We start from the raw sequence: 24,338 nt of genomic DNA on the forward strand, positions 1-24,338 counted from the left end.
CATTAGACACCTACCTACAAAAAAAAATGTGGTTAGGGGCGGAGTTGGGTGTGGAAAGAATTAGGTGCAGTATTTTAGGCCAGCCTAATATACTGGAGTCTAAGTTGCAGATGCCTGTGCCTAACTCAATTTAAGTGCTGTTAGGTGCGATTCTACAAATGATGTCTATATTTGATTTTACCTGATATACACCTTCAATTATTTCAGATATGTTCATGCAGTTTTTCAAATTTAAGTCTTGAAAGTATTTATAATTCAAAAGTCAGTGCGATGATTAGAGCAGAAACATCCAGATGTTCATCTGCTCGGGCTTGTCAAGTAATCTCTGACCACTGAAGAAAAGAGTGTGTTAATCACAGTTATATGTAATTAACCATTTCTAGTCTCTGTTTTTTTGCATATACTATATACTCAATTTTAGAAGTGTGCTATGAGATTGTATTTTGCTTCCCTGGCTTTTATGGGGAGCCTATATTTGATTGACATGTGGTGGGCACCATTTTCCTAGGCACCAACCAATTTAGTTGCCCTTTATAGAATCAACCCCTAACTGCATAGTGGTACAGTGGCCAGAGGGGACATTCAGTGACACGATATAATTAAGTACCACAGAACATCCAGGGATGGCCCACTGAGCAGGGTTTAAGAGGGCAGAGGTTCTTCCTGCTCACTTAAATCCCATTGAATACACATTTTCTGAATGCTAATCGGAAAGGCTTTATGCTGTAGATGCTGCTGCTCTGTTCAACTTTGTCACATCCGTTTCTGATTATTATGATGATTTGTGTAGTACATACAAGATGTATATTGTGCTTTAAAGAATTTTATGTTGTCTTATGTAACTTGCTCTAAAGTACATGGTCATTTTATGTCATCGGGTTGTTGTTGCATTTAAGTAAGCACTTCTGTATCTCTCTGCTCAGATTATAATGTGGAATGGCATCAAATCCGCCCATCCCAGCTAGCTGTTGCGCAGAAACTGCTATCTCACGTCTGCTCAATTGCTGACTCTAGCACTCAAAATCTGGATTTAGGTTCTTTCGAAAAAGTTGATTTTCTTATTTGCGTTCCTCCCTCCGAAGTGACCTATCAACAGACTCTATTTCATCTCTGGCATTCAGGTATGAGACTTTTATATGCTTTAAAACTGTGTTCCTCAGTCTTTTGAATCTCAAGGCATGCCTGCATTAGCAGAAGTATAGTTGGCACTGCAGCACCTATAGAGCAGATAGGGTGGACATGGAGAAGGCTCATATAGCTAAACATTGAAAGTCTCACTAGTGTCCCTTCCAAATGTTAAAACAAAGAAACAGGGGTAGAGATATACACAGACTGATTTCATTGTAGCAATTCCTTCTATGAGGGCAATTTTATAATGGGGTGCCTAGGTTAATAGGGCAGGAAAGCACCTGTTGGGTTGTTGTTTTTTTAACCAATTTTATAAAGATACATTACATAGACACCTATCTGCCTCTAAAATACTAGTGCTGTACAAATTTGTAAAGTAGTGCCTTGTGGGCAATGGCATTTACATATGCTGGGAGAAGATTTAATGATAGAATGTGAAGTATGTGCACACATGCATATTTTATAAAGTCCCTCTTGATAGACTCCTGAGAAAATTAAAAAGCCATGGGATAGGAGCCAATGGTCTGTTGTGGATTAGAAAATGGTTAATGGGTAGAAAACAAAGGGCAGGTTTAAATGGTCATTGTACTCAGTGGTGGAGAGTGAATAGTGGAGTACCACAAGGACCTGTACTAGGACTGGTGCTATTTAAGGACATAAGCAGTGCCTCTGCTGGGTCAGACCAGAGATCCATCCCACCCAGCAGTCCGCTCGCGTGGCGGCCCATTCAGGTCAAGGACCTGCATAGTAATTCTCTATCAGTAACCCTTTACCCATTTTTCCTGCAGGAAATCATCCACTCCTCTATCTATACTCTTCAATCCCCTTATCCTTCAGGAATTCGTCCAAACCCTTCTTGGAACCCTGTAGAGTACTCTGTCGTATCACACCCTCTAGAAGCGCATTCCAGGTGTCCACCACCCTCTGGGTGAAGAAGAACTTCCTAGTATTGGTTCTGAATCTGTCCCCTCTTAACCTTTCCGAATGCCCCCTCGTTCTTGTATTTTTTGAAATTTTGAAAAATCTGTCCCTCTCCACTTTCTCCATGCCTTTCATGATCTTGTAGGTCTCTATCGTGTCCCCTCTAAGCCTCCGCCTCTCCAGGGAAAAGAGGCCCAGCTTCTTCAATCTTTCGGCATATGAAAGGTTTTCCATACCCTTTATCAGTCGCGTCGCTCTCCTCTGAACCCTCTTGAGTATCGCCATATCTTTCTTAAGGTACGGCGACCAGAATTGGACACAGTACTCCAGATGCGGGCGCACCATTGCCCGATATAGCGGCAGGATAACTTCTGCCGTTCTGGTTGTAATACCCTTCTTGATTATATCTAGCATTCTGTTTGCCTTTTTTGAGGCCGCTGCACACTGCGCCGACGGCTTCATTGATCTGTCTACCATTACCCCTAAGTCTTTCTCAAGGCTACTCTCATCCATTACCAACCCCCCCCACCCCCCACCCCCCCATCGTATAGCTGTACATCGGGTTTCTGTGTCCTGCATGCAAGACTTTGCATTTCTCTACATTAAACTTCATCTGCCATTTATTCGCCCACTCTCCCAGTTTGTTCAGGTCTCTTTGTAAATCTTCATAGTCCTCTTTGCTCCTAACCCCACTAGAAAGTTTTGTGTCGTCTGTGAATTTTATAACTTCGCACTTCAGCCCTGTTTCTATGTCATTTATGAAAACATTGAACAGCAGCGGTCCGAGTACCGATCCCTGTGGGACACCACTCGTGACCCCTCTCCAGTCCGAATATTGGCCCTTCACTCCTACCCTTTACTTCCTACCTGCCAACCAGTTTTTGATCCATCTATGTACATCCCCTTCCACCCCATGGCTCCTTAGTTTCCTTAGCAGGTGTTCATGTGATACCTTGTCGAAGGCTTTTTGGAAATCCAAGTATACAATGTCACATATTTATAAGTGATCTGGAAATTGGAACAAGAAATGAGGTGATTAAATTTGCAGATTGCAGGCATAAAACTTCAAAGTTGTTTAAAAAAAGCACTTGGATTGTGAAAAATTGCAGGAAATTGGAAGACTGGGCATGCAAATGGTACATGAAATTTAATGTAGACCACTGGTTCCCAACCCTGTCCTGGAGGACCACTAGGCCAGTCGGGTTTTCAGGATAGCCCTAATGAATATGCATGGAGCAGATTTGCATGCCTGGCACCTCCATTATATACAGATCTCTCATGCATATTCATTAGGGCTATCCTGAAACCCCGAATGGCCTGGTAGTCCTCCAGGAGAGGATTGGGAACCACTGATGTAGACAAATGTGAAGTAATGCACATTGGGAAAAATAATCCCAATTAAAGTTACTTGCAGCTAGGATCCAACTTAGGAGTCAGCATCTAAGAAAAAGATGTAAGTGTCATTATAGACAATACGCTGAAATCTGCACAGTGTGCGATGGCAGTCAAAAAAGCAAACAGGATGTTAGGATTATTAGGAATGGGATAGAAAATAAGACAAAGAATATTATAATGGCTATGCACAGCTTGAGTATTTAGCTTGAGTATTGTGTTAAATTCTGGTCTCTGTATCTCAAAACAGTTGTGGAGGGGCATTTTCAATATAACGTCTAAATCTGATTTTGAATGTTTAAAAAAAAAAAAAAGACCAAATGAAAATTGTACAAAACCAACTGTTAGGCTGGCCACACAGACATCCCCGCAGAGTAGTAGGGCACCCTAGGGGGCGCTGAAGTGAACTTCACATAAGGAGTCCCAGGTACACATAAGAGAATGACACGGGGAAAAAATCTGTCCCCGTCACTGCACCGTCCCCGGCCCACCATCCTCTGCACCGCCCCATCACCGCCGTTCCCTTCACCGCCCCGTCAACGTCACCACCATCCCTTTCACCGCCCCGTCACCGTCCCCGTCTAGCACCCATCTTCTTCCCTCCGCTCCCCCATAGTCTGGCATCTGTCTTCTTCCCTTCCAGCGTCTTCTCCTCACTCTGCCTTCCACATTTCCTTTCAGGGTCTGTTCCTCTCTACCCTCTTTCAATGTCTGTTCTATTCCTTTCCACCACCACCCTTCCCTCCCTCCTTTACCATCTGTTCCTTTCTACCACCCTTCTTTCATATCTTCTATCAGTCCCCCCACCATCACTAGCAGTCTCTCTTCTCCCTTACCATGAGCAAATAGAACTTCTGAAAATTGTATTGCTGAGGCATTATTTCTAGTATGCCTTTTTTTTTCCAGATGGATAATGATATCAATTTTATAATTCTTACTGTCTGCTCTGATTTCATTCACAATTTGGTTTGTGTTTTGTACCTGAGGATTCCATGAGGCATTTAACCTTTTCCTGTCTCTTCTGTGATTTCAAGTTGATTCCTTCAATAATGGATTCCTTCAATAATGGATTCCTTCAATAAGGCAGTAGCAGTTTTCTATTTTGGGATCTTTTGACATTGTTTAAGGGATTTCTTGTACATTTGGTGCTGGTCTTCTTTGATGAGGTCACTTCAGAATCTATTTCCAAGGAAGAGAAGCTTTTTCCCTTTCACCCCCTCCTTCCTTGTGTGAGCCGGAACACGCGGCCCCACAAGCAAGTAATTTTATATCATTTTCATTCTATTCATTCACAGAAAATTAAAGTCTAGATAATGCCAGTCACATAACAAAACATGATTTTACAAAAATAATTCCCTGCACAGTCAAGCCTGCAAGGATTACTAGATGTCTTTCAGCAGCTCCCCTCCCTCCCTCCCCCTTACCTTTGTGGCCAAGTCAAAATGATCTACCAACAATAAAATTTTAAAAACACAAAGCACGCTGTACGCAGAGAAAATGTTAATTATCATTTATATTCCGCGGGTTTTCAAAGAGGTCAAGGCAGATGACTTTATGCAATGTCACCTCAGTAACAACTATACAAAAATAGACAAATATTCCCCCTCCCTTTTTACTAAACTGTGATAGCGGTTTTTAGCGCAGGGAGCTGCGCTGAATGCCCCACGCTGCTCTCGACGCTCATAGGCTCCCTGCGCTAAAAACCGCTATTGCGTTTTAGTAAAAGGGGGCCATAGTGCAAAATATAGACAGCAGATATAAATTCTCAAAACGGACACATTTTGATCACTAAGTTGAAAATAAAATCATTTTTCCTACCTTTTTGTCTGGTGATTTCATGAGTCTCTGGTCCTTCTTTCTTCTCCTGCCCCCCTCCTCTTTCTTTCTCTCTCCCCCTGGCTCCCCTCTTTGTTTCTGCCTTTCTTTCTCTCTCCCCCTGGCCCCCCTCTTTATTTCTGCCTTTCTTTCTCTCTTCCCCTGGCCTCCCTCTTTATTTCTCTCTCCCCCTGGCCCTCCTCTTTCTTTCTACCTTTCTTTCTCTCCCTCTTGACCCCCTCTTTATTTCTGCCTTTCTTTCTCTCTCCCCCCTGACCCCTCTTTATTTCTGCCTTTCTTTGTCTCTCCCCCTGGCCCCCCTCTTTATTTTTTCCTTTCTTTGTCTCTCCCCCTAGCCCCCACAAAGCCATCGTGCCAATTTCTCCACTTCCACGATTCTTTCCCTACCCTCACCCCCAAGCCAGCAGCCGATTTCTCCCTGCTCCATCCCCAATGTCCTGAACTTCATCAATTCACTGCTGTTGCCCGCTTCAGGCCTTCCTCTCTGTCGGGTCCTGTCTTCATGAAAACAGGAAGTAGGCAGGACCCGGCAGAGAACAAGGCCTGAAGCCGGCAACAGCAGCGAATTGTAAACGCTGCTGCTGCCCGAAGAAGGTAATGGAGCACGAGGCAGACCACTTCTCCCCCCTCCCAGCCGAACCCCCGCTGGCCCTCCTATCTCCCCCCCTCCGTGAACCTTTCCGACCCTCCCAGCGAGAGCAGCAAACCTCCTTCACGCCTTTCTCCTCCCTATGCCGCGTCACTGATGACATCATTAGTGATGCGGCAGAGGGAGGAGAAAGCCGACGCTACTGGAAGGAGGCTTGCTGCTTTTGCTGGGAGGGTCGGAAAGGTTCACTGGGGGGGAGAGATAGGAGGGTCAGCGGGGGTTCGCCTGGGAGGGGGGAGAAGCGGTCTGCCTCGGAGCTCCAAGGCCTGGCACCATTACCTTTTTCGCCCCTCCCGCCCCCCCCCTTGGTACGCTACTGCTCTCCAGCTCTCCTTAGTTTGCTGGTTTTCTTTTTCGGCGACCGGCACGCTTTCAAAGAGCCGCGCACGCGCGGCTGCTCAAAGTTCAATCTTCTGCTCTGCTGCAACTTCCTGTTTCCGGTTGGGTCAGAGCAGAAGATTGAATACTGAGCAGCCGCAGCGTTCCGGTTGCCGAAAAAGAAAGCCGGCAAACTAAGGTGAGGTGGAGAGAGGAAGCTGGTTAAACGATCGAGCCGGCATGCGGGTGGGCGAGTGGGGGCTGCGGGGACCGCACGATCCTTTATGCCTCACTGCGGTGACAAGACCATTCACCGCTCCACGGGGCGGTGATGGCCTTGTCCCCGTCCCTGCAGAGGCTGCTAATTGTCATTCCCCGTTTTTGGTGGGTTACCCGCGGCTAAACCGCCACCGTGTCATTCTCTAGTACACATCTCACCATAACCCACTTACATTGTATGGTGAGCCCTCTAAAACTTACTGATATACACTAAAGATGGTGAGTGAGACCCACTGGATCAACTCCAAAATAAAATGATCTCACTGCTCAAAACATAAGGTGTTAAAAGGGAGAAGAAAAGGATCTCAGAACCTGCTTGGTGGCAGGGAATAAACCTCAGCCAAGTTTGACAAGGTTCCACGTTTCATTCATTGATCCTAAAAACCTCCTCCTTACTTTTTATTTTTATTCTTTTTAATTTATTATAATTCTTTCTATCTTTTAATATTGATACTTAGAGGGGCATTAAAAAAAAAAAGTCTAAGACCCTTTTGGCCTAAGCCCCTAAATGCTGAAAGTAGCAGCAGGGAAATGTCCATTCTCAAAAAAACCCGTCCAAAATAAGTTTTTTATTTTAGAATGGCCTACCTCTATGTTCAGCAGTTTAATCGTCCAGACCACCACAACGTCTAAGATTAAAACACATTCCCAACCAAACAGTTGCCCAAGTGCCAAACACCCAAAACAAGACCTTTTAGGTGAAGGAGGGGCCAGTCCTTTGCCTAAAAGCTGGATTCTGTAACCGGCGTCTGTCAAAAACAACACTGGTTACAGAATCCTGTCCCCCCCTCCTGCTCCCCGCAACAATCATGGCAGGAGAGATGCCTAATCTCTCCTGCCAAGGCGCACTCCCACCCCCTGTGAATACCGGCAGGAGAGATGTCCAATCTCTCCTGCTGAGGTGTATCCCTGACACCCCCACCCCCCTCGAATACTGGCAGGAGGGATCCCAGGTCCTCCTGCGCACCCCCAGAACCCCCCCCCTGACAACACCGTCAGAGGGATCCCAGGCCCTCCTACTAAAGATGGCCCCCCCGTGAACCCCCCACTCCCCTGAACAACCTACCCCACCCCGGTACTTGGACGATCTGTCTTTTTGATCATCCAAGTACTGATTTAGGCCACTTTTTAAAAAATTTTTAGATTTTGAGCCCCTAAGTCTTCTTTTAAAACCATTTTTGCTTGTAATACTGTTCAATGTATCTTCAAATTTACTTATCTTAAATGTAGCAGGTAGTCACAGCCCGACGGGACCCGTTTTGCCAAAATTGCTGGCTTTCTCAAAGGCTCACAAAGGCTGCTGCATAATTCTGTAATACATACACATACATTAATATGCATATTCCTCATGCTTAATGCTGCTAAAGCTCTTATAGACACTCATGCTGTATATAATCATCATACTCATATTAATTTCTTAGATATCAAACCATATCCAATATCCTATTCTATTGTGTTTCACAGTTCTTTATACTGCCACAACATTTTAAAACCATAAATACTCATCGCTGTCACTCATAGGGTAGGGTTAAATGGCCATTTTTCTCAAAGGAGGAGAGTAAACAGTGGAGTGCCACAGGGAAGGCAAGTCTGTGCATTTTCTCAAAAAAGAGCTTGTGAACATTTCAAAGCCACCTCTACTTTGTCCTGCTATGACAAGATGCTGAGAGCAGAGCCCAGGTGATGGTCTGGATGGTATTTTCAGGCAAAAGTGATTTTTATGTGGCATGTCTGATTAGATCTGATGGCACACATGTTGGGAAATGCTACTGTGAATGAGGATCATATAACTGTGCTAATACTCTAATTCACTTTTCTTCTTTTATTTTCAATAGGTGTTTTGATTGCATTAGGCCTAGAAAAGGAATCACTTACGAAACAGAAAGTAGAACAATATGTGATAAAACTAGATGCCGATGCCCATGCTAAGTTTACAACATATCTGCAAAAGTCCATGGAAAATCCACACACACTTTTTGTACTGATCCATGATCATGCTCACTGGGATCTTACAAGGTCAGTTCAGATCTTTCTGTAAACTTTTATTTTTCTGTACACTATGACAGACTCAGTGGAGCAGAGAAATTATTTTATTATTTACTCTTGCAAGAGGGTGTAGGCACACTCTGCCCTTTTTCAGCATCAGTTTATATATTTTTCTGAACTTAAGTTTAAGTTTTATTAATTTTTAATATACCGACCATCAACGGGTATCTATCCGGTCTACAATAAAATTTTTAAATTAAGATAAAAGGTTAAGGGGGCAATAATAAAAAAAGAAACGTGTAAAAAGTGTCCTAAATGGCTACTTGGACGATCAAAAAGCCTGATCGTCCAAATACCCATAACCAAAGCTGGTTTTTAGACGTATCTAAAAACAGCTTAGGCCTTTCCCCTGCCACTAAACGCACAGAGAGAAAAGAGGTGTGTTTAGAGGAGGAGAAAGGGTGGGCAGTGGGTGGGAGGTGGGCCAACCTACACCTAGGCGTACAACAGGTATAACTAAAACATTAACAGGTTGCCTAGTCGGCACTTAGACCTTTTTGACTTAGACGTAGTCAAACCAGGTCTAAGTGCCGAAAAAGGGGCCGCTGAGCTGATGGCCGCTGGCGCCATCAGTTCAGCGGCCCGGCAACCTACCCACCGCAAGCATCACGGCAGGAGAGATGCCTCATCTCCCCTACTGCGATGCCATCACTCCTCTACCCGAACTACCGCGACCTACGGCAGGAGAGATGCCCAAGCCAGTCGCAGGGGTGGGGGGGGGAGGTGGTCGCTGGGGCCAGGAGTGCTTGGGCTCTCTCCTGGCCCGATGTTAATCGGTGGGGCAAGAGGGCTTGGGCTCCCTCTTGCCCCGATATTGTCGGGGGTGCCGCGGTTGGCCGGGGCAAGAAGGCTTGAGCTCCCTCTTGCCTCGATGTTGTTGGGAGGGGGGGGGGTCGCGGTTTGACATGGCAGGAGGGCTTGGGTACCCTCTTGCCTGGATGGTTGTGGGGGGGGGGATTCTGTAACCGGTGTTGTTTTTGACAGACACCGGTCACAGAATCCAGCTTTTAGGCGAAGGACTGGCTCCTCCTTTGCCTAAAAGCCCTTCTGTTGGACGTTTGGGGCTTAGGCGTTTTTTTGTTTCATTATGGCTAAAAAGTGTAGATTTCGTGTAGGTGTACTTGTAGACGTAGTGGAGATTGGGCGTTTAGGCAGAGGAAGGCCATAATCAAAACAAGGACGTTTGTTTTGGTTATGGACACTTTCCCTGCTTCTGCGTTGAACATTTAAGGACTTAGGCCAAAAGGGGACTTAGATGCTTTTTTTGATTATGCCCCTCCATGCTTATAAAAGTAAAATTTTGTGAGGAAGAAAAAGGGGTGTACATTAAGGACATAGACAGGAAAAACTTGAAAGTGAGGATAAGGAGGAGGGAGAGGGGTAAAGTTACATTATTAGAAAGGAGAGGGAAAGAAGAGAGGGGGAAAAAAAAGAGTTGAAAGGAAACAGAGGGAGAGGAGTAAAACATGAGGATGGGATCGCTTCTTAAAAGCGGTTGGTTGAATGAGAAAGAGGTAATTCAAGAGTAGTTGAAAACATCAAATCCTATCCTATCCATCAAATCCTATCCACTTGTCTCATTGGGGAAGACAAAAGTGGCTCACAACCTATCCCCTCAACACAAGTACCCCATCTGCTAAGGACCCCCACTCCTGTTTACAATTTTCCTCACATGGTACAAGACTTGGGTCAGCATGCCCCCCCTTTCAACAGTCCAAATGCCCATCTCCCCTATCTTTGTTCTGTAGACCCTCACCTCCTCCCTTCTATCAGCAACTTGCTGACTCATAGTTCAACTGCCAGCGTTATCCATGGTTCCCCCTTTTTCATGTTACAGATTTTTCTATATCTGTTTACAGATTTTTCTATATCTGTTTACAGATTTTTCTATATCTTAAGCACATAAGCACTTTTGAAATTATTTATTTAAAGGGTGGGGCTTTTTGAGTCTTTATTTGTGACCTCTATTTTCCTCTTAAAGCCTTTTGCAGAGCGTTTACTCGCATTCACTATTTATTATTATGGAGACCGAATGATGTACGGGGCAGGGCTTATTGAGGTTTTTTAAACCTGGTGCTGGTCACCTATGAGTCTTTTGCCTGGGGCCACAAAAGTCATATAGAAGTATTAAAGTGCTCAACTTTGGCCCATACTGAGGTGTCTCACCTTTATTAATTTCTATTTAAATAAAGCCAGTAGATGTTCTTTGAGAGGTTAATGTAGGGTTCTGCCAATTGTTCTTTTTGTTACAATGTTATAATGTTAACATAGTAAAGAAAACACATATTATTATTCTATTCAAGCTCTTAAGAATATGGATGCATCCTGTCTTTGTAATTCACTCCTAAAAAAAATCTCCCAAAAATTCTTCTTTAGAAACTTTAAAAGAACCCCAAATGAGCAGAAAAATTAAATGCAAGTTCTTTACCTCTGATTGCCTTACTCCCCTAAACAATGAATCACCATATAAATCAACACTTTTCAGCAAGTTATCCCTAACATATTCTGGCAATATATATCCATATAATGCCTGTAAGTTCCTGTTCCTACCATTACCCTACATGCACCCATTAATGTATCAATGAGTTTGTGTATGTGTGTATTATGTTATCTATTCCCTAAATTATGTATTAATACTTTTCTCTTACTGTCTCTATATATTATTACAGCCTGCAATAATTAACACTGTATGATAATATATGAGTATAAACACTTTCTTAAAGTCATTTCTTGTTATATTTCTCACACTTTCGTTTTAATTATATGAAATGAAACAAGTGTCAAGAAAAGTGTGGAGAAACTTGTAAGTTTCATGGCTCCACATCATTCTCTTCTTGGTTGGACTGAGAATTTTTCAGTGGCACCCTCGTATTTAGTCATGATTTTTTCATTTGGATTTAGCTTGTTTCTTTTCATTGGTGGGTTACAATACAACTGCAGTGGGTATTTCTTTGTCTGCAAAGGGCTTTACATAGTTTTGTACCTAAGGTAATAGTGAGTGAAGTGACTTTCCCAAGATTCAGAAAGAAATACTTAGATCCTTGTATTGCCAAACTGTGTGCCATGGCACACTAGTGTGCCCCAGTAGATTCCAGGTTTGCCGTGAGATGCCGGCAAGGAGGAGACTGACTGCTTAGAGGACATGCCTTTCGTGGCGAGAGCACATCTTGTAGTCAGTCAGCTGGTGCCTGTGCCTGTGCCTCTGTTCCTTCTCACCTCTCCTTCTGCAGCACTCCCCCACCTGCAGTAATAAGAGGCTCAGGGCCATGGCTGGAGGACATCCTCGCATGCATGGATGTCGACATGATGATGTAACACATGTGCGTGATGTCATTGTGTCAACAGCCACGCATTTCTGAGTGCCCTTCAACTGCGGCCACGAGATTAGTGTGCCGCACCTTTAAATGGTTTGCAATACACTGACTTAGATGAACATGAATTGAGAAAAGAGGTGCCAAGATACCCTCTCCCAGTGCTGAAATGACTTGTAGCAGGCTGTGATACAACCCCCAGTGCTACAGTGATTCAAAGCAAGCCAACATTGACCCCTCTCCCCTACCTGTATCCCCTACCTATCCATGGAATGTCTTCAGCAAGTAAGACAGAAAGCAGGAAGGACCATGTTTCCATTTTACTCCCCACCCCAATTATGTCATTATACCAGGGGCAGAAGAGAAAACTGCATCCTTCCTGCTGACAATCTTTGGGGGTGGGGGGGGTTCCGGCAGGAGGGACTGGGCATCCCTCCTGCTGGTGATCTTTGCGGATGGGGTGGGGGTTCTGGCAGGAGAGATTGTGCATCCCTTATGCCGGCGATCTTTGAGGGGATGGGGAGGGGTTCCGGCAGAAGGGATTGGGCATCCCTCGTACCAGTGATCTTTGCGGGGGAGGGGGGGTCCTGGCAGGAGGAACTGGGCATCCTTCCTGCTGGTAGTCTTCGTGGGGGATGGGACGGGTTGCCGCAGCCACTAAACTGATCATGGCAGGGAGATTCCCTTGCCCAGTGGCAACGCGATTCTCTAACCGGCATCTGTGACATGGATGCTGGTTAGAGAATTGTGGTATTAGGCGGGCTTAGGCGTCTGTCCAAGAGGACACACGTGATTCTATATAGGATGCCTGTATGCAATTCTCAAAAGCTGCTTAAGCGGCTTCTGAGACCGGGTGTCCTATATGGAATCTAGCCCAAAATGCCTTCCACAAATGTTCGCTGGATAAACAAAACTCCAATGCTTACAAATGACGCTAGGCTAGTTTAATATGTCCAACTGGGTCTGAATGAGGTGGGGCAACTCAAGGCTAATTAAGTATAAAGCACCAGGCAAACCTTCGTCTGATGGTGGTAGTGTGTGTGTGACATATAAATGTTCATAAAAGTCATGAAACACTGCACAATTTTCTCATCAATAGAGACCTGTCCCTTCTCTGAATGCAAAGCTAAGATTTTCCAACGATTCTCATTTAGAGAGATCAAATGCGCAAGCAACCAGCCACTCTTCTGACCATATGTATAAAGATGATATCTATAATAAGTCATTGTTTTCAGTGCTCTCTGTTGAAGCCTTTCATTCAGAGGTACCTGCAATGCTATTAGAAATTGTTTATTTGCTGGGCTTGGACAGCCACCGAACCTTGTTGCTAGTTGTGAACTCGATAGTCCTTCCAGCATTTCACCAAGAAATAAAAAAATCTAGGATCCTTATTAAACTATAGTTGGTAAGACCAGTGATAGCAGTGATGGCTCCCGGTAAATCCGTCTCAATCCAGCCACACCCATGCATGACCCAATATCGCATAAGGGCCTATTTCTAATTGTATGATCTTTGAAAAAAGAACCTAGACACCAAGAGATAATAAAAACTGGACTACGAGGAGCGTGCTTTAGACATATTGGTAATAATCTCTTTCATTCGGATGCAAAATCTGCCATACATCTATAAGATCTAATAAGAAGCAAAGTTGTGTGAGTTCTTTAGATTCCCCAACCATTCCGGTATGTGGTATTACTGATCTGTCAAAGTTAGGATCCCAGGTGGTTTTAAATCTCCGCCAATCACTATTTACACATTGTCATAGACAATAGTAAAGAATGTAACTGCTTATAAAATAATTTGTCATATTGATTGGGAGTGTAAATGCTCCCAAGAAATAAAGTGTGCCCCACAACAAGCTCTACTCTCTTGAACAAACTACAGATGATACAAAATATGACGATCAGACTAATAGTCAAACTAAAAAAAAATTTGACTCCGTCTCACCTTATTATAAGAACTTACACTGGCTACCCGTCAAAACTATCATGTATAATGTTCCAAATCCTATATGCAAAAACTGCAGAACCACTCATACACCTATTTGTCAATTCCTGGTCAACTTCAACCAGAAAACTGGAATCGCTTCAGCTACTCCTTCCATCCCCTAAAGGAGTTAAATACAAATGCACATTCGACTTCCTCTTCACTTATATTAGCACCAAGACCTGGAACAACCTCCCAACAGACATAAGGATGGAAATGTTCTATAACAGATTCCGAAAAAAAATTAAAAACTCTCTTCTTTGAAAGCATACTAACAACTGACACAAGAGACAACTAACTCAAAATACCTAGCGCTCCTTTGACTAAGGTGCGCTAGCGTTTTTAGTGCGTGCTAAATGAAAAATACTAATGCAAGCTCTATGGAGGTGTTAGCGTTTAGCACGTGCGGTATTGTAGCGCGCACTAAGTGTACGCTAAAACCGCTAGCGCACCTTAGTCAAAGGAGCCCCTAGTATCACTAAATTCCATACTCAACTCAAGTGTTTTATTTTTATTTTTTTTATTATTTATTTATAGAATTTTACAATATCACCAAGCATATACATCTTGTACAGTAAAGTGAGGTCAAACAACATACTAAACTGAAATTCCAAAATTAAGATTACATTACATTAGGGATTTCTATTCCGCCATTACCTTGCGGTTCAAGGCGGATTACAAAAGGTTAATTTATATCACAATCATAATTCAATTAAAAAATAATAATGGATAAATAAAATAATAATATCCTAGCTGATCTCACACTAGTCCTCAAAATTATTGGATCCAAGGTTGAAGAGTAGAACAAATGTAATTCAAATTAATTTAAAAGAAAAAGTCCATGTCTTACTAAAGTGCAGGGAGTTAACCTTCCATGGGCGCTGCTGTTGTTATTCCTTTTTCAATTCGTTTCCCCGAGAGAAGAAAAAATTGAAGAACCCCAGGAGAGGTCACTGGACATTTCTGTAATATTAGAACAATCAGATAGACAACTGGCCGTTCCAGCCACTCTCTTGTTGTCTGTCGCTTTGGCCCCAGACAAGGATTGGATAATGAAACTTTTCTTTAAAAATAGGTCCAAAGACTTCCTGGGACAGCACATTCAGATTTTCCCTGATGTCTCTAGAGAGACTCAAAAAAGAAGGAAAGAATTTCTACTTTTAAAACCTGGAGTGACTCAAATAGGTGGCATTTTCTTCTTGAGATATCCATGTAAATGTGTGGTTAGATATTTATCATTGAAGTATATTTTTACAGAACCATCTCAATTAATTGGTTTAAAATTAATTGAGATGGTTCTGTAAAAATATACTTCAATGATAAATATCTAACCACACATTTACATGGATATCTCAAGAAGAAAATGCCACCTATTTGAGTCACTCCAGGTTTTAAAAGTAGAAATTCTTTCCTTCTTTTTTGAGTCTATCTAGAGACATCAGGGAAAATCTGAATGTGCTGTCCCAGGAAGTCTTTGGACCTATTTTTAAAGAAAAGTTTCATTATCCAATCCTTGTCTGGGGCCAAAGCGACAGACAACAAGAGAGTGGCTGGAACGGCCAGTTGTCTATCTGATTGTTCTAATATTACAGAAATGTCCAGTGACCTCTCCTGGGGTTCTTCAATTTTTTCTTCTTTAGATTGGGGTTTGGCAGGAAGATAATACACTCTTGTAAGAAGAGGTAAGGAACTTTCAGGAATTTCCAATATTTCCATAAAATACCTTTTCACCATTTCTCTAGGAGAAATTGACAGGATCTTTGGAAAATTTATAAACCTCAAATTATTAATTCGACCATTATTCTCCTGCACTTCCAACTTCTTCCTGAGTATTATATTATCTTTAACCAACAAATCTTGATTTTGTTTCAAAAACATTAGCTCCTTATTTGTATTTTGTGACTCTGTTTTAAGTTGTGACATATCCTGCTTTAGGACATTTAATTCTTCTTTTTGTACTTTTAATTCTTTATCCAAACTTTTTATTTGGGGATTTAAAGAATTCCTCAAATTCACTACCAAATCCCATAATGCATCGAGTGTGACTTTAGGTGGTTTTGTAGGTGAAAAAAGTTGTAATGATGTAGTATCTAAATGATGTAGTATCTAAATGTTCTGAAATTAGCTTTACCTCGGTAGCGTCTTGTATTCCCCCAGCCTCTGTTGTCCCGGTCACAAGTCCTTGCAGAGATAACATATCACTCTGCGTTGTCATATTCGGCGAGCCCTCCATACTAGCCTCTGGGAACGAAGAAGAAACCACCTCTTCGGGTGCATTCTGGTCCCGTGGAGAGCTAGCTGCTTGCGGCGTTGGTTGAAGGGGTGGCGTCCTAACGTCGGGGCTAAGAGTGACATCAAGCTCAGGGGATCTCCCCACCGTTCCACTCTCCGGCGGTGTCCCCAACGAGCTAGCACCCGACTCTTCTTGCTCCCGTTGTAGGCGTCGGAGAAAATCATCAATAGTTACCACTGGGGTTAAGGGTCGTCGGGAGGCTCCTCCGGCGTTCCTTCCCCGTCTTTTTGGCATAATTAAGAAAGGTCTTCACCGACGTCCTCACTGCAATAGACATGGAACAAACATCTTAGATCCAACTATGGGGAGCAGGATCCGGGTCGGGTCAATTATCCCAAATTAAAAGTTACCTCAATTGGACTCCCGGACTCCTTGTGGCTCCTAAGGGGCGTGCCCTAAGGGGCCGCGCGGCTGCGGCCGCAACCGCAGCAGCGGCTGCCTTTTACGATGTTGGAGACGGACCCAATGACGTCAGGGGTCCTTCTCTGTGGATGCCTGTCGGCGTTGCAAACCGGGAGGAAAAGAAGCCGCTGATGCTGGAGTCTGAGACCAACCACGAGTCTCCTCACAATGTCCTCCAGTCCGGTAACTGCTCCCCCTCAACTCAAGTGTTATACCAGTACAGTCATGGAACCTCAATCTTCCTTTCTTCATTACTCTGTTCATAACTCTCTTGCTTCCTTAATGTCCAACTTTCACATCTATAATTGAGAAAATGAGTGCATGGACTAGCTAGATCTTAATTTTAAGTATTATTTCCTTGCTTTTAAATACTTTGTGTCAAGAGCCTTCATTATAGAGCGACCAATTGCTATTCTGTAGACTTTCTTCTCTCCTAGTTGCTTCCTTGTTTATAAGAGCCCAAAAGATTAAAAATCTTTACCATTTCTATACTATTGCCTTCACACTCAAAATCTTCATCATTTTTCATGTTCATAATCTTTGTTTTGTTTATGTTCAGTTCTAATCCCATATTATGACTTTCGGCTTTAACTTCTCCTATACTCGTTCCAATTTGGTATCTGTGGAAAGGAGTCACTTGTTGTAATTTCAGCGATCCAAGCTAATCTAACAGAAGTCCCTGTGGGACTCTGTGGTGCTGCCATTTTATCCTTCACAGGCTTACTATGGTCCTAATCTTTTTTCACCATTCTCTTGGACATGTCAGCATCCAAATAAACAGTTTGTATAGTATACACTCCGAGTCAATTATTTGGCCTCAGTTTCACCACTTCCACCGCTTAACCATATTTCTTTTAGCGGGGAACTTCGGGTGTTAAATCGTCACCGGCCTCAAATATCTTAATCAAAAACTTTAGAATTAGCCCTATTTTTCATTTTTTAGAAATATAATTTTGAACTTATCATAATCTGTAGCTTCATCGCTAAGAATAATTACGACCAGGGAGACATGGAGTCAGACATGTTTCGCTATCGCTTTTTCAAGGAACTCCCAGTGCCACTAATGTTCCTTTATAAAATAGTTAAAAAAAAAAAAAATCATCCCCAATAGTGCACAGATTGAAACAAACAATCTTACCTCTGTTCTGGAGCTGGTATTTTATAAAATATGAGAGAAACCAAAAAAAAACTGTGGAGAGATGATGTTCCTGAAATGGACTTTATTATTAAAAATACCATATATTTTGCTCCATAAGATGCACTTTTTCCACCCCCAAAAAGGGGGTGGAAATAAGGGTGCGTCTTATGGAGCGAATACCACAATCCCCCCCCATCCCCCCGATACCTTTATGAACTCCCCCCGGTACGTTTTTCTACTCCTTGCTGGACGGCTGCGACAGCGACCTTTTTGGACTCCTGGCGCTTCCCCCACTGGACAGCTGCGGCAGTGAGAGGCAGAGCAGAGAACAAGGCAGGCCCAAGATTCGCACGCTCCTGCCTGGTCCCATGCTGCTGTGTGAATGGTTGCTGTCAGTTCTCGCGAGGGGGGAATACAAAAAGGTACCAGGGGTTATGGTATTTGCTCCATAAGACGCAAGAACTGACAATAGTCATTCACGCAGCATCGGGACCAGGCAGGCGCACGAGAAGCTCGCGCCTGCCTTGTTCGCTGCTCTGTCTCTCGCTGCCACAGCCTTCCAGTGGGGGAAGCGCCAGGCGTCCAAAAAGGTCGCTGCCACAACTGTCCAGCGAGGGAAGCGCCAGGAGTAGAAAAAGGTACTGGGGGAGTACAAAAAGGTAGGGGGGAGCCCTGCCAGGATTTTAAAAAAGTAAAATTGCTAAAGGGGGAGTATGGAGGGGAGTACAAAAAGGTACCGAGGGCCCTGCTGGGATTTTGAAAAGTAAAAAAGGTACAAGGGGCCGCCCCTGCCTGCTTTCCACTAACCCTGCCTGCCTGCCAGCTACTAGACCTGCCGGTCCTGTGCCCTGCTTGCCAGCTACTAGCCTTGCCTGCCCTGTGCCCAGTCCCGATCTACCACTAGGGGGGGACAGGGTTCAGAGCTTGGCAAGGAGTGTGGGTACAGAGCCTAGCAGGGAGAATTTGGTTCAGAATGGGGTTTTTTTTGTTTTCCTCCTCGAAATTTATGGTTAGGTGCATCTTATGGAGCGAAAAATGTGGTATATATAAAAGTCAATATAGCAATCCACATAAAAACCTTAAGGACCTAGTTTGCTGGGAGCATTGGACCCAACACAGTTTGTGTTTCGACAAAAGAGAGTCTTCCTCATGAGTCCCTGCTAGTTCTAGGGTGGAAAATATGTGGGAAATAAACAATCAAAAAGTACCAATATGTAGAAGCTCCGCATGAACCGCAATGCAAAACCAAATTCAATAAGGTAAAAAAAAAAACTAAGAATATTTTTTTTGTTGTTGGCCTGTGTAATCAATGCATTTTGGGGGGGGGTTTCTGTGCTCAAAATTAACATGAACATGTAATCATACCATTTTACAGCTTATTTGATTCTGCATTTTAATAAGCTCATTACATTTTTCTTTCTTTGCAGGGCCATGTTAAAATTGATTTTGCACAAATCTTATTGCATTGGCCTCTGTGTTAATGTTACTCTTTCACTAGTGCAGTAAAGTATCATTCTCAGAATCCAGAGTTACCCAGCATCAAAATGGTCTTCTTACAAATTAACTGTATCACAAATGCACTTGTTTTGTCAGTAATACATAAAATAGATAAGTCTAGATCCAATAAATGTTGGTACTGTCATTTGGAGTTGGGAACATTAGATCATCTTATATTCCAATGCTCTTTAATTTTAGATTTTTGGAAGACTATTTGGAGCAAGATAATTCTTATTCTTGAAATTCCCATACCATTGTCTTACAGAATAATATTGTTTGGAACTTCAATAATGAATAAGAATCCACTTAAAAAACAAATGGATAAACTCCTCCTGATTATGACTGGAGTTGCGTTGCAAATGATAATAAGGAATTGGAAGCAATGGGATAGATTAAGGGGTCCTTTTATCAAGCCGCGCTAGCGGGGTTAGCGCGTCAGACATTTCATCACGTGCTAATCCCCGCGGCCGGCTAAAAAACTAACGCCTGCTCAATGCAGGCGTTAGCAGCTAGTACAGCAGGCAGTTTAACGAGTGGTATTACGCGCGTTAAACCCCTACCGCTTATAAAAGGACCCCTAAATGTACCTTTCTGGTGGGAAACCCTATGTATGTGCTATCAATTTGAGAAAATACTGGCAGAACAATAGGGTGAAATCCAAAAATTCAAGGAAATTTGGGGGTCCATTAGATGCTTTTGTAAAACATTTTTAAATTTGAAGGTATGATGTTTATTAATTCTTATGTAGTATAACCCAGTGGTATATAACACAAATATAAAAATTAGCAAAATACCACTATATCATACAGTACACAACAGTATTGTCAAACCTGAATGGCCTCAGAAATGGAGCCTACGCACAGCAATGCAGTCACAAACTGAGACAATCCGCGTAGTACAAATGCTCCTGTTCCAATCATTGGCCTTTAAAGCTATTTTATAAGTGCTATTTTTTACTATAAACCCTACACCACTCAATATTTGCTTAATCAAAAAATCTGCATTAAATACTGTGTGTAATATCAAAATTTGAAAAAACTCGACCAGAAAAAACTTATCTTATTGGTTTAGTAGTCTTCACTGTCGGAGCTTTAATAGTAAAATCTCAAATCATGTCCATCATGGCGAATGGACATGATTTGAGATTTTACTATTAAAGCTCCGACAGTGAAGACTACTAAACCAATAAGATAAGTTTTTTCTGGTCGAGTTTTTTCAAATTTTGATATTACACACAGTATTTAATGCAGATTTTTTGATTAAGCAAATATTGAGTGGTGTAGGGTTTATAGTAAAAAATAGCACTTATAAAATAGCTTTAAAGGCCAATGATTGGAACAGGAGCATTTGTACTACGCGGATTGTCTCAGTTTGTGACTGCATTGCTGTGCGTAGGCTCCATTTCTGAGGCCATTCAGGTTTGACAATACTGTTGTGTACTGTATGATATAGTGGTATTTTGCTAATTTTTATGTTTATTAATTCTTACCACACTTTCATTTCTTATACACTTCCAGTTAAAGGGAGGGAGGGATTTCTTTCTTCTTGCTTTGTTTGTATTTATATAGTATAAAAGGGCTTAGGTGATATTATTATTATGTATTTTGTCTGCACTTTATGTTAGGTTTTTTTTTTTCTAAAAATGTAATACAGTTAAAAAAAAAAGTAATACCCATGTTTCTTTGATGTATTTCCATTTGGCAGTGCTGTACACAGTCTTTATCCTCAAACTGAATCCTGTATAGGACTTGTTGATAGACTACTGAACTGCAGGGAAGTGAAAGAGGCTTCAAATATTGTGACCCTACATGTGACTTCCCTTCCTTATGCTCTGCAGACACAGTATACTCAGATCAGCCCATACAATGAGATCCACTGGCCTTCTTCATACAGTAATGTAAGACTCAGGTGACTTTGTTCCTTCTATATAGTTTTTAGAAGCTTTTATGAATGTACGCTACTGTTCACTATAACTGTAAATTTTTTAGCTTGTATGAAAAAGAGTGGAAAAAACTCAGTATAAGGATGACACAGTGCAATATCAAATAAATATAAAGGGGGACATTCTACAAATGGTGCCCTGCAGGTGCCTAAATTAAGAGGGAAACACCATTTTAAAAGGAACTTAAATGAAAATTCAAAGTGCCTGCCAGCTCCTAAACAAACAGTGCCGGAATTGCACCTCCAGAGGCACCTTCTGGCATATAATGCCATTATAGGTGTGGCTAATGCCAGAAATGTCATTTGGCGCCATAAGGCACCTACAAAGGCACAATTCACATCATAGGTAGGCACCAGAAATGTAGGCCTTGAAAACCCCGGCGCCTATTTCTAGTGCCTGTCTCTGCCGGAGGCGCAATTCTCTAAACAGTGCTGTCACATGATGGACACATGGTCGGTTGCTGCGTTTAAGGTAGCCACTGACAATGGTGCCGTTTAGAGAAAATATTTATTAGAAATCCATGTAATAAACCTCAAAAGTGAGGTAGCAAGTCACAATATGCAGTGGTGTACAATAGGACTCAACACAGTCCATGTTTCAGGAGATACTGCCTTCCTCGGGAGTCCTTATCTCCACTATGTTGTTCTCATACAGAAATGAATTGTGACAATTTTCTAGCTTGCCCAGTCATGCTAATGGATGTACTCTGCTTTGTTTTGGAAGAATAGAGATTGATGGAATGTAGTGCCACTTTGTGCTCCAAAATATTTTTTAAACTAAAAATGATCAACTTAAGAGCATCAGCATTCTGGGCAGCCAGTCAGAAAATTCCTAGATTACAACAGTTGTTTTGAATTCTCATTATTTTTTGGTGAGTTGGGGCAATTTTTATTTTTTTTTAACTGTATGGAGGCATGAAAAGTATGCACAATTGTTTTACCCACGTATGTGTGTATTTTCTATTATAGGGAGTGGATTTATATCACGAAAACAAAAAATATTTTGGATTAGCAGAATTCATAGAATCAACTCTTTCAGGACACAGCCTTCCCATGCTGCGTTATGACAGCTCATTTGAAGCAATGGTCGTGGCCATAGGAAAGAGGTACTTTCATGGTTTTATTAACTTGAGACTTGACCACTGGTTTTATTTTTGTCATTTTCTGGGCTTCTGGAAACTTAGGAAACTTACTCAATGCTAATTAACTGGGTAAGAGAGGCTCCCTATCTGGTTAACTAGCACTGACTGAGCCAAATACAGATATACAGCAGCACATAACTGAATAGTTCCACTAAATAATTGGGCAGACTACCATGGCAATGTTCAGTTTGTGCAGGGGCAGAGCTGGACGCCCCCAATATTCAGCAGCAGTATTTGGATAACTAACTTATTAACTTAGAAAGTCAAAATAGGATGTCCTTTGTTAACTGGGTAGCTCTGTGGATATCACCTCTGAAAATTGATGATATCCACTAACTCCCAACAGGCCACCTAGTATCCATATATTCAGTGCTAATACTTGAACAGAGACCAGAATGGAATATTTGAGGTTTTAATATAGTGGTTGGGGGGTGGGGATTTGAGGGAGAGGGATACAAAGACTAATTTTTGGAAAATGCTGGGCATGGTGTGGAAAGTGAGAGATAATGACTTCATAGTTCAATTAACTGACAGCTGTGATGTGGGAGATAGCAAAGATAGGATGGTCCCAAAGTAGTTAAGTCCATTCATATCTGCAGTATGCTATGAATCTAATGTCCCTATTCAGGCCTAGATTGGTGGTATCAGACTTTTAGATGAGTTCCAAGTCATCATTTTCAGACTGAAGTGTCCCTTCAAAGTTCCTTTGTAGACGTAGGCAATCTTAAGGTCACGTAGAGTGCCCTGGAAGGTTGAATTGCTTTCCTACTAGTTTTTGAATGCTGCCGTTTCTAATATCAGATTTGTGTCCGTTTATTCTTTTTCTTAAGGACTGGCCTGTTTGTCCTATGTAGAAAGCAGAGGGACACTGCTGGCAGATGATGGCATATGTTACATTGGAGGATGAGCAGGTAAACAAGCCCCGGTTGCTGTAGTTGATGATGTTGGGTCCTGTGATAGTGTTATTTGGGTGAATGTGGGGATGGAGTTGGGTTCCTGGCAGGGTCTAGTTCCCGAGTGGATGTTATTGTTAAGCAGTTTGTGGTTACTAGAGAATATCTGTTTGAGGTTAAGGGGCTTTTGGTATGCCAGTATAGGGGTGCCATCCAGGTCCTGTGAGAGGATAGTATCATTGTCCAGGATAGGTTGTAGTTCCTTGATTATATGTTTATAGTGGCTTCAGTTGAGGGCTATAGGTGACAGGGGTGCTCTGTATTTTCCTTTTTAAAATGATCTTGGGTATTTTCCTTTTTAAAATGGTCCTGGGTATTTGTTTTGGCCCTGTTGATCTGTTGTCTCATTTCATTGGGTGGGTAGTGGGTAGTGTAATCTCAGAAGTTTTTCCAGATGGGAACCTCTCTCAAAGAGGTCAGATCAAATGTAGTTGTACTTAGCTGTTCAAAATGAATGTAGTGATAGATGATTGGTGGAAGCTGGAAGCATGTAGATACGCATGTGTAGCAGTCATTAAGTTTCCAGTATAAGGTGGTTCTTATGTGCCCTTGCATTTTCCAGTACTTTCTCTTTGCACTCCTCTCCCATGCATCTTCCTTGTATGTGTCCATGTCCTTTCCTGATGAAGTGGACTGGTCCTTGAAAGTTCATTTCTTAATTGATTAGTCTACAGAAGGGGTAACCACACTTTTTTTTGGCTTGCAAGTTACTTTAAAAATGACCAAGTCAAAATGATCTACCAACAATAAAATTTAAAAAAAACACAAAGAACACTGTATGCAGAGAAAATGTTAATTATAATTTATATTCGGGGGAGGGGGGGAGGTGTTTGAAGAGGTTAAGGCAGATGTCTTTAAAATATGCAATGCTACCTCAATAACAACTATACAAAAATAGACAAATATACCCCCTCCCCTTTTACTAAACCACGATAGCAGTTTTTAGCACAGGGAGCTGGACTGAATGCCCCACGCTGCTCTCTGTGCTAAAAAACATTATTGCGGTTTAATAAAAGGGGGCCATAGTGCAAAATATAGACAGCAGATATAAATTCTCAAAGTGGACACATTTTGATCACTAATTTGAAAATAAAATCATTTTTCCT

At 42.3% G+C, this 24,338-nt stretch overlaps 1 protein-coding gene across 1 annotated transcript in view; it reads left to right on the forward strand.

Annotated features, from left to right (window-relative positions):
* The window catches only part of GREB1 (growth regulating estrogen receptor binding 1), a 336,727-nt gene that overhangs the window by 209,039 nt on the left and 103,350 nt on the right, over nt 1–24,338 (forward strand). The window contains exons 14-17 of the mRNA XM_033939035.1: nt 924–1,121; nt 8,359–8,539; nt 20,901–21,093; nt 22,107–22,243. Of these exons, the coding sequence (XP_033794926.1) occupies nt 924–1,121; nt 8,359–8,539; nt 20,901–21,093; nt 22,107–22,243 (709 nt within the window). The remainder of the gene's footprint in view (nt 1–923; nt 1,122–8,358; nt 8,540–20,900; nt 21,094–22,106; nt 22,244–24,338) is intronic.

The sequence above is a fragment of the Geotrypetes seraphini genome, chromosome 3 (genome assembly GCF_902459505.1).
Source record: "Geotrypetes seraphini chromosome 3, aGeoSer1.1, whole genome shotgun sequence".
NCBI lineage: Eukaryota > Metazoa > Chordata > Amphibia > Gymnophiona > Dermophiidae > Geotrypetes > Geotrypetes seraphini.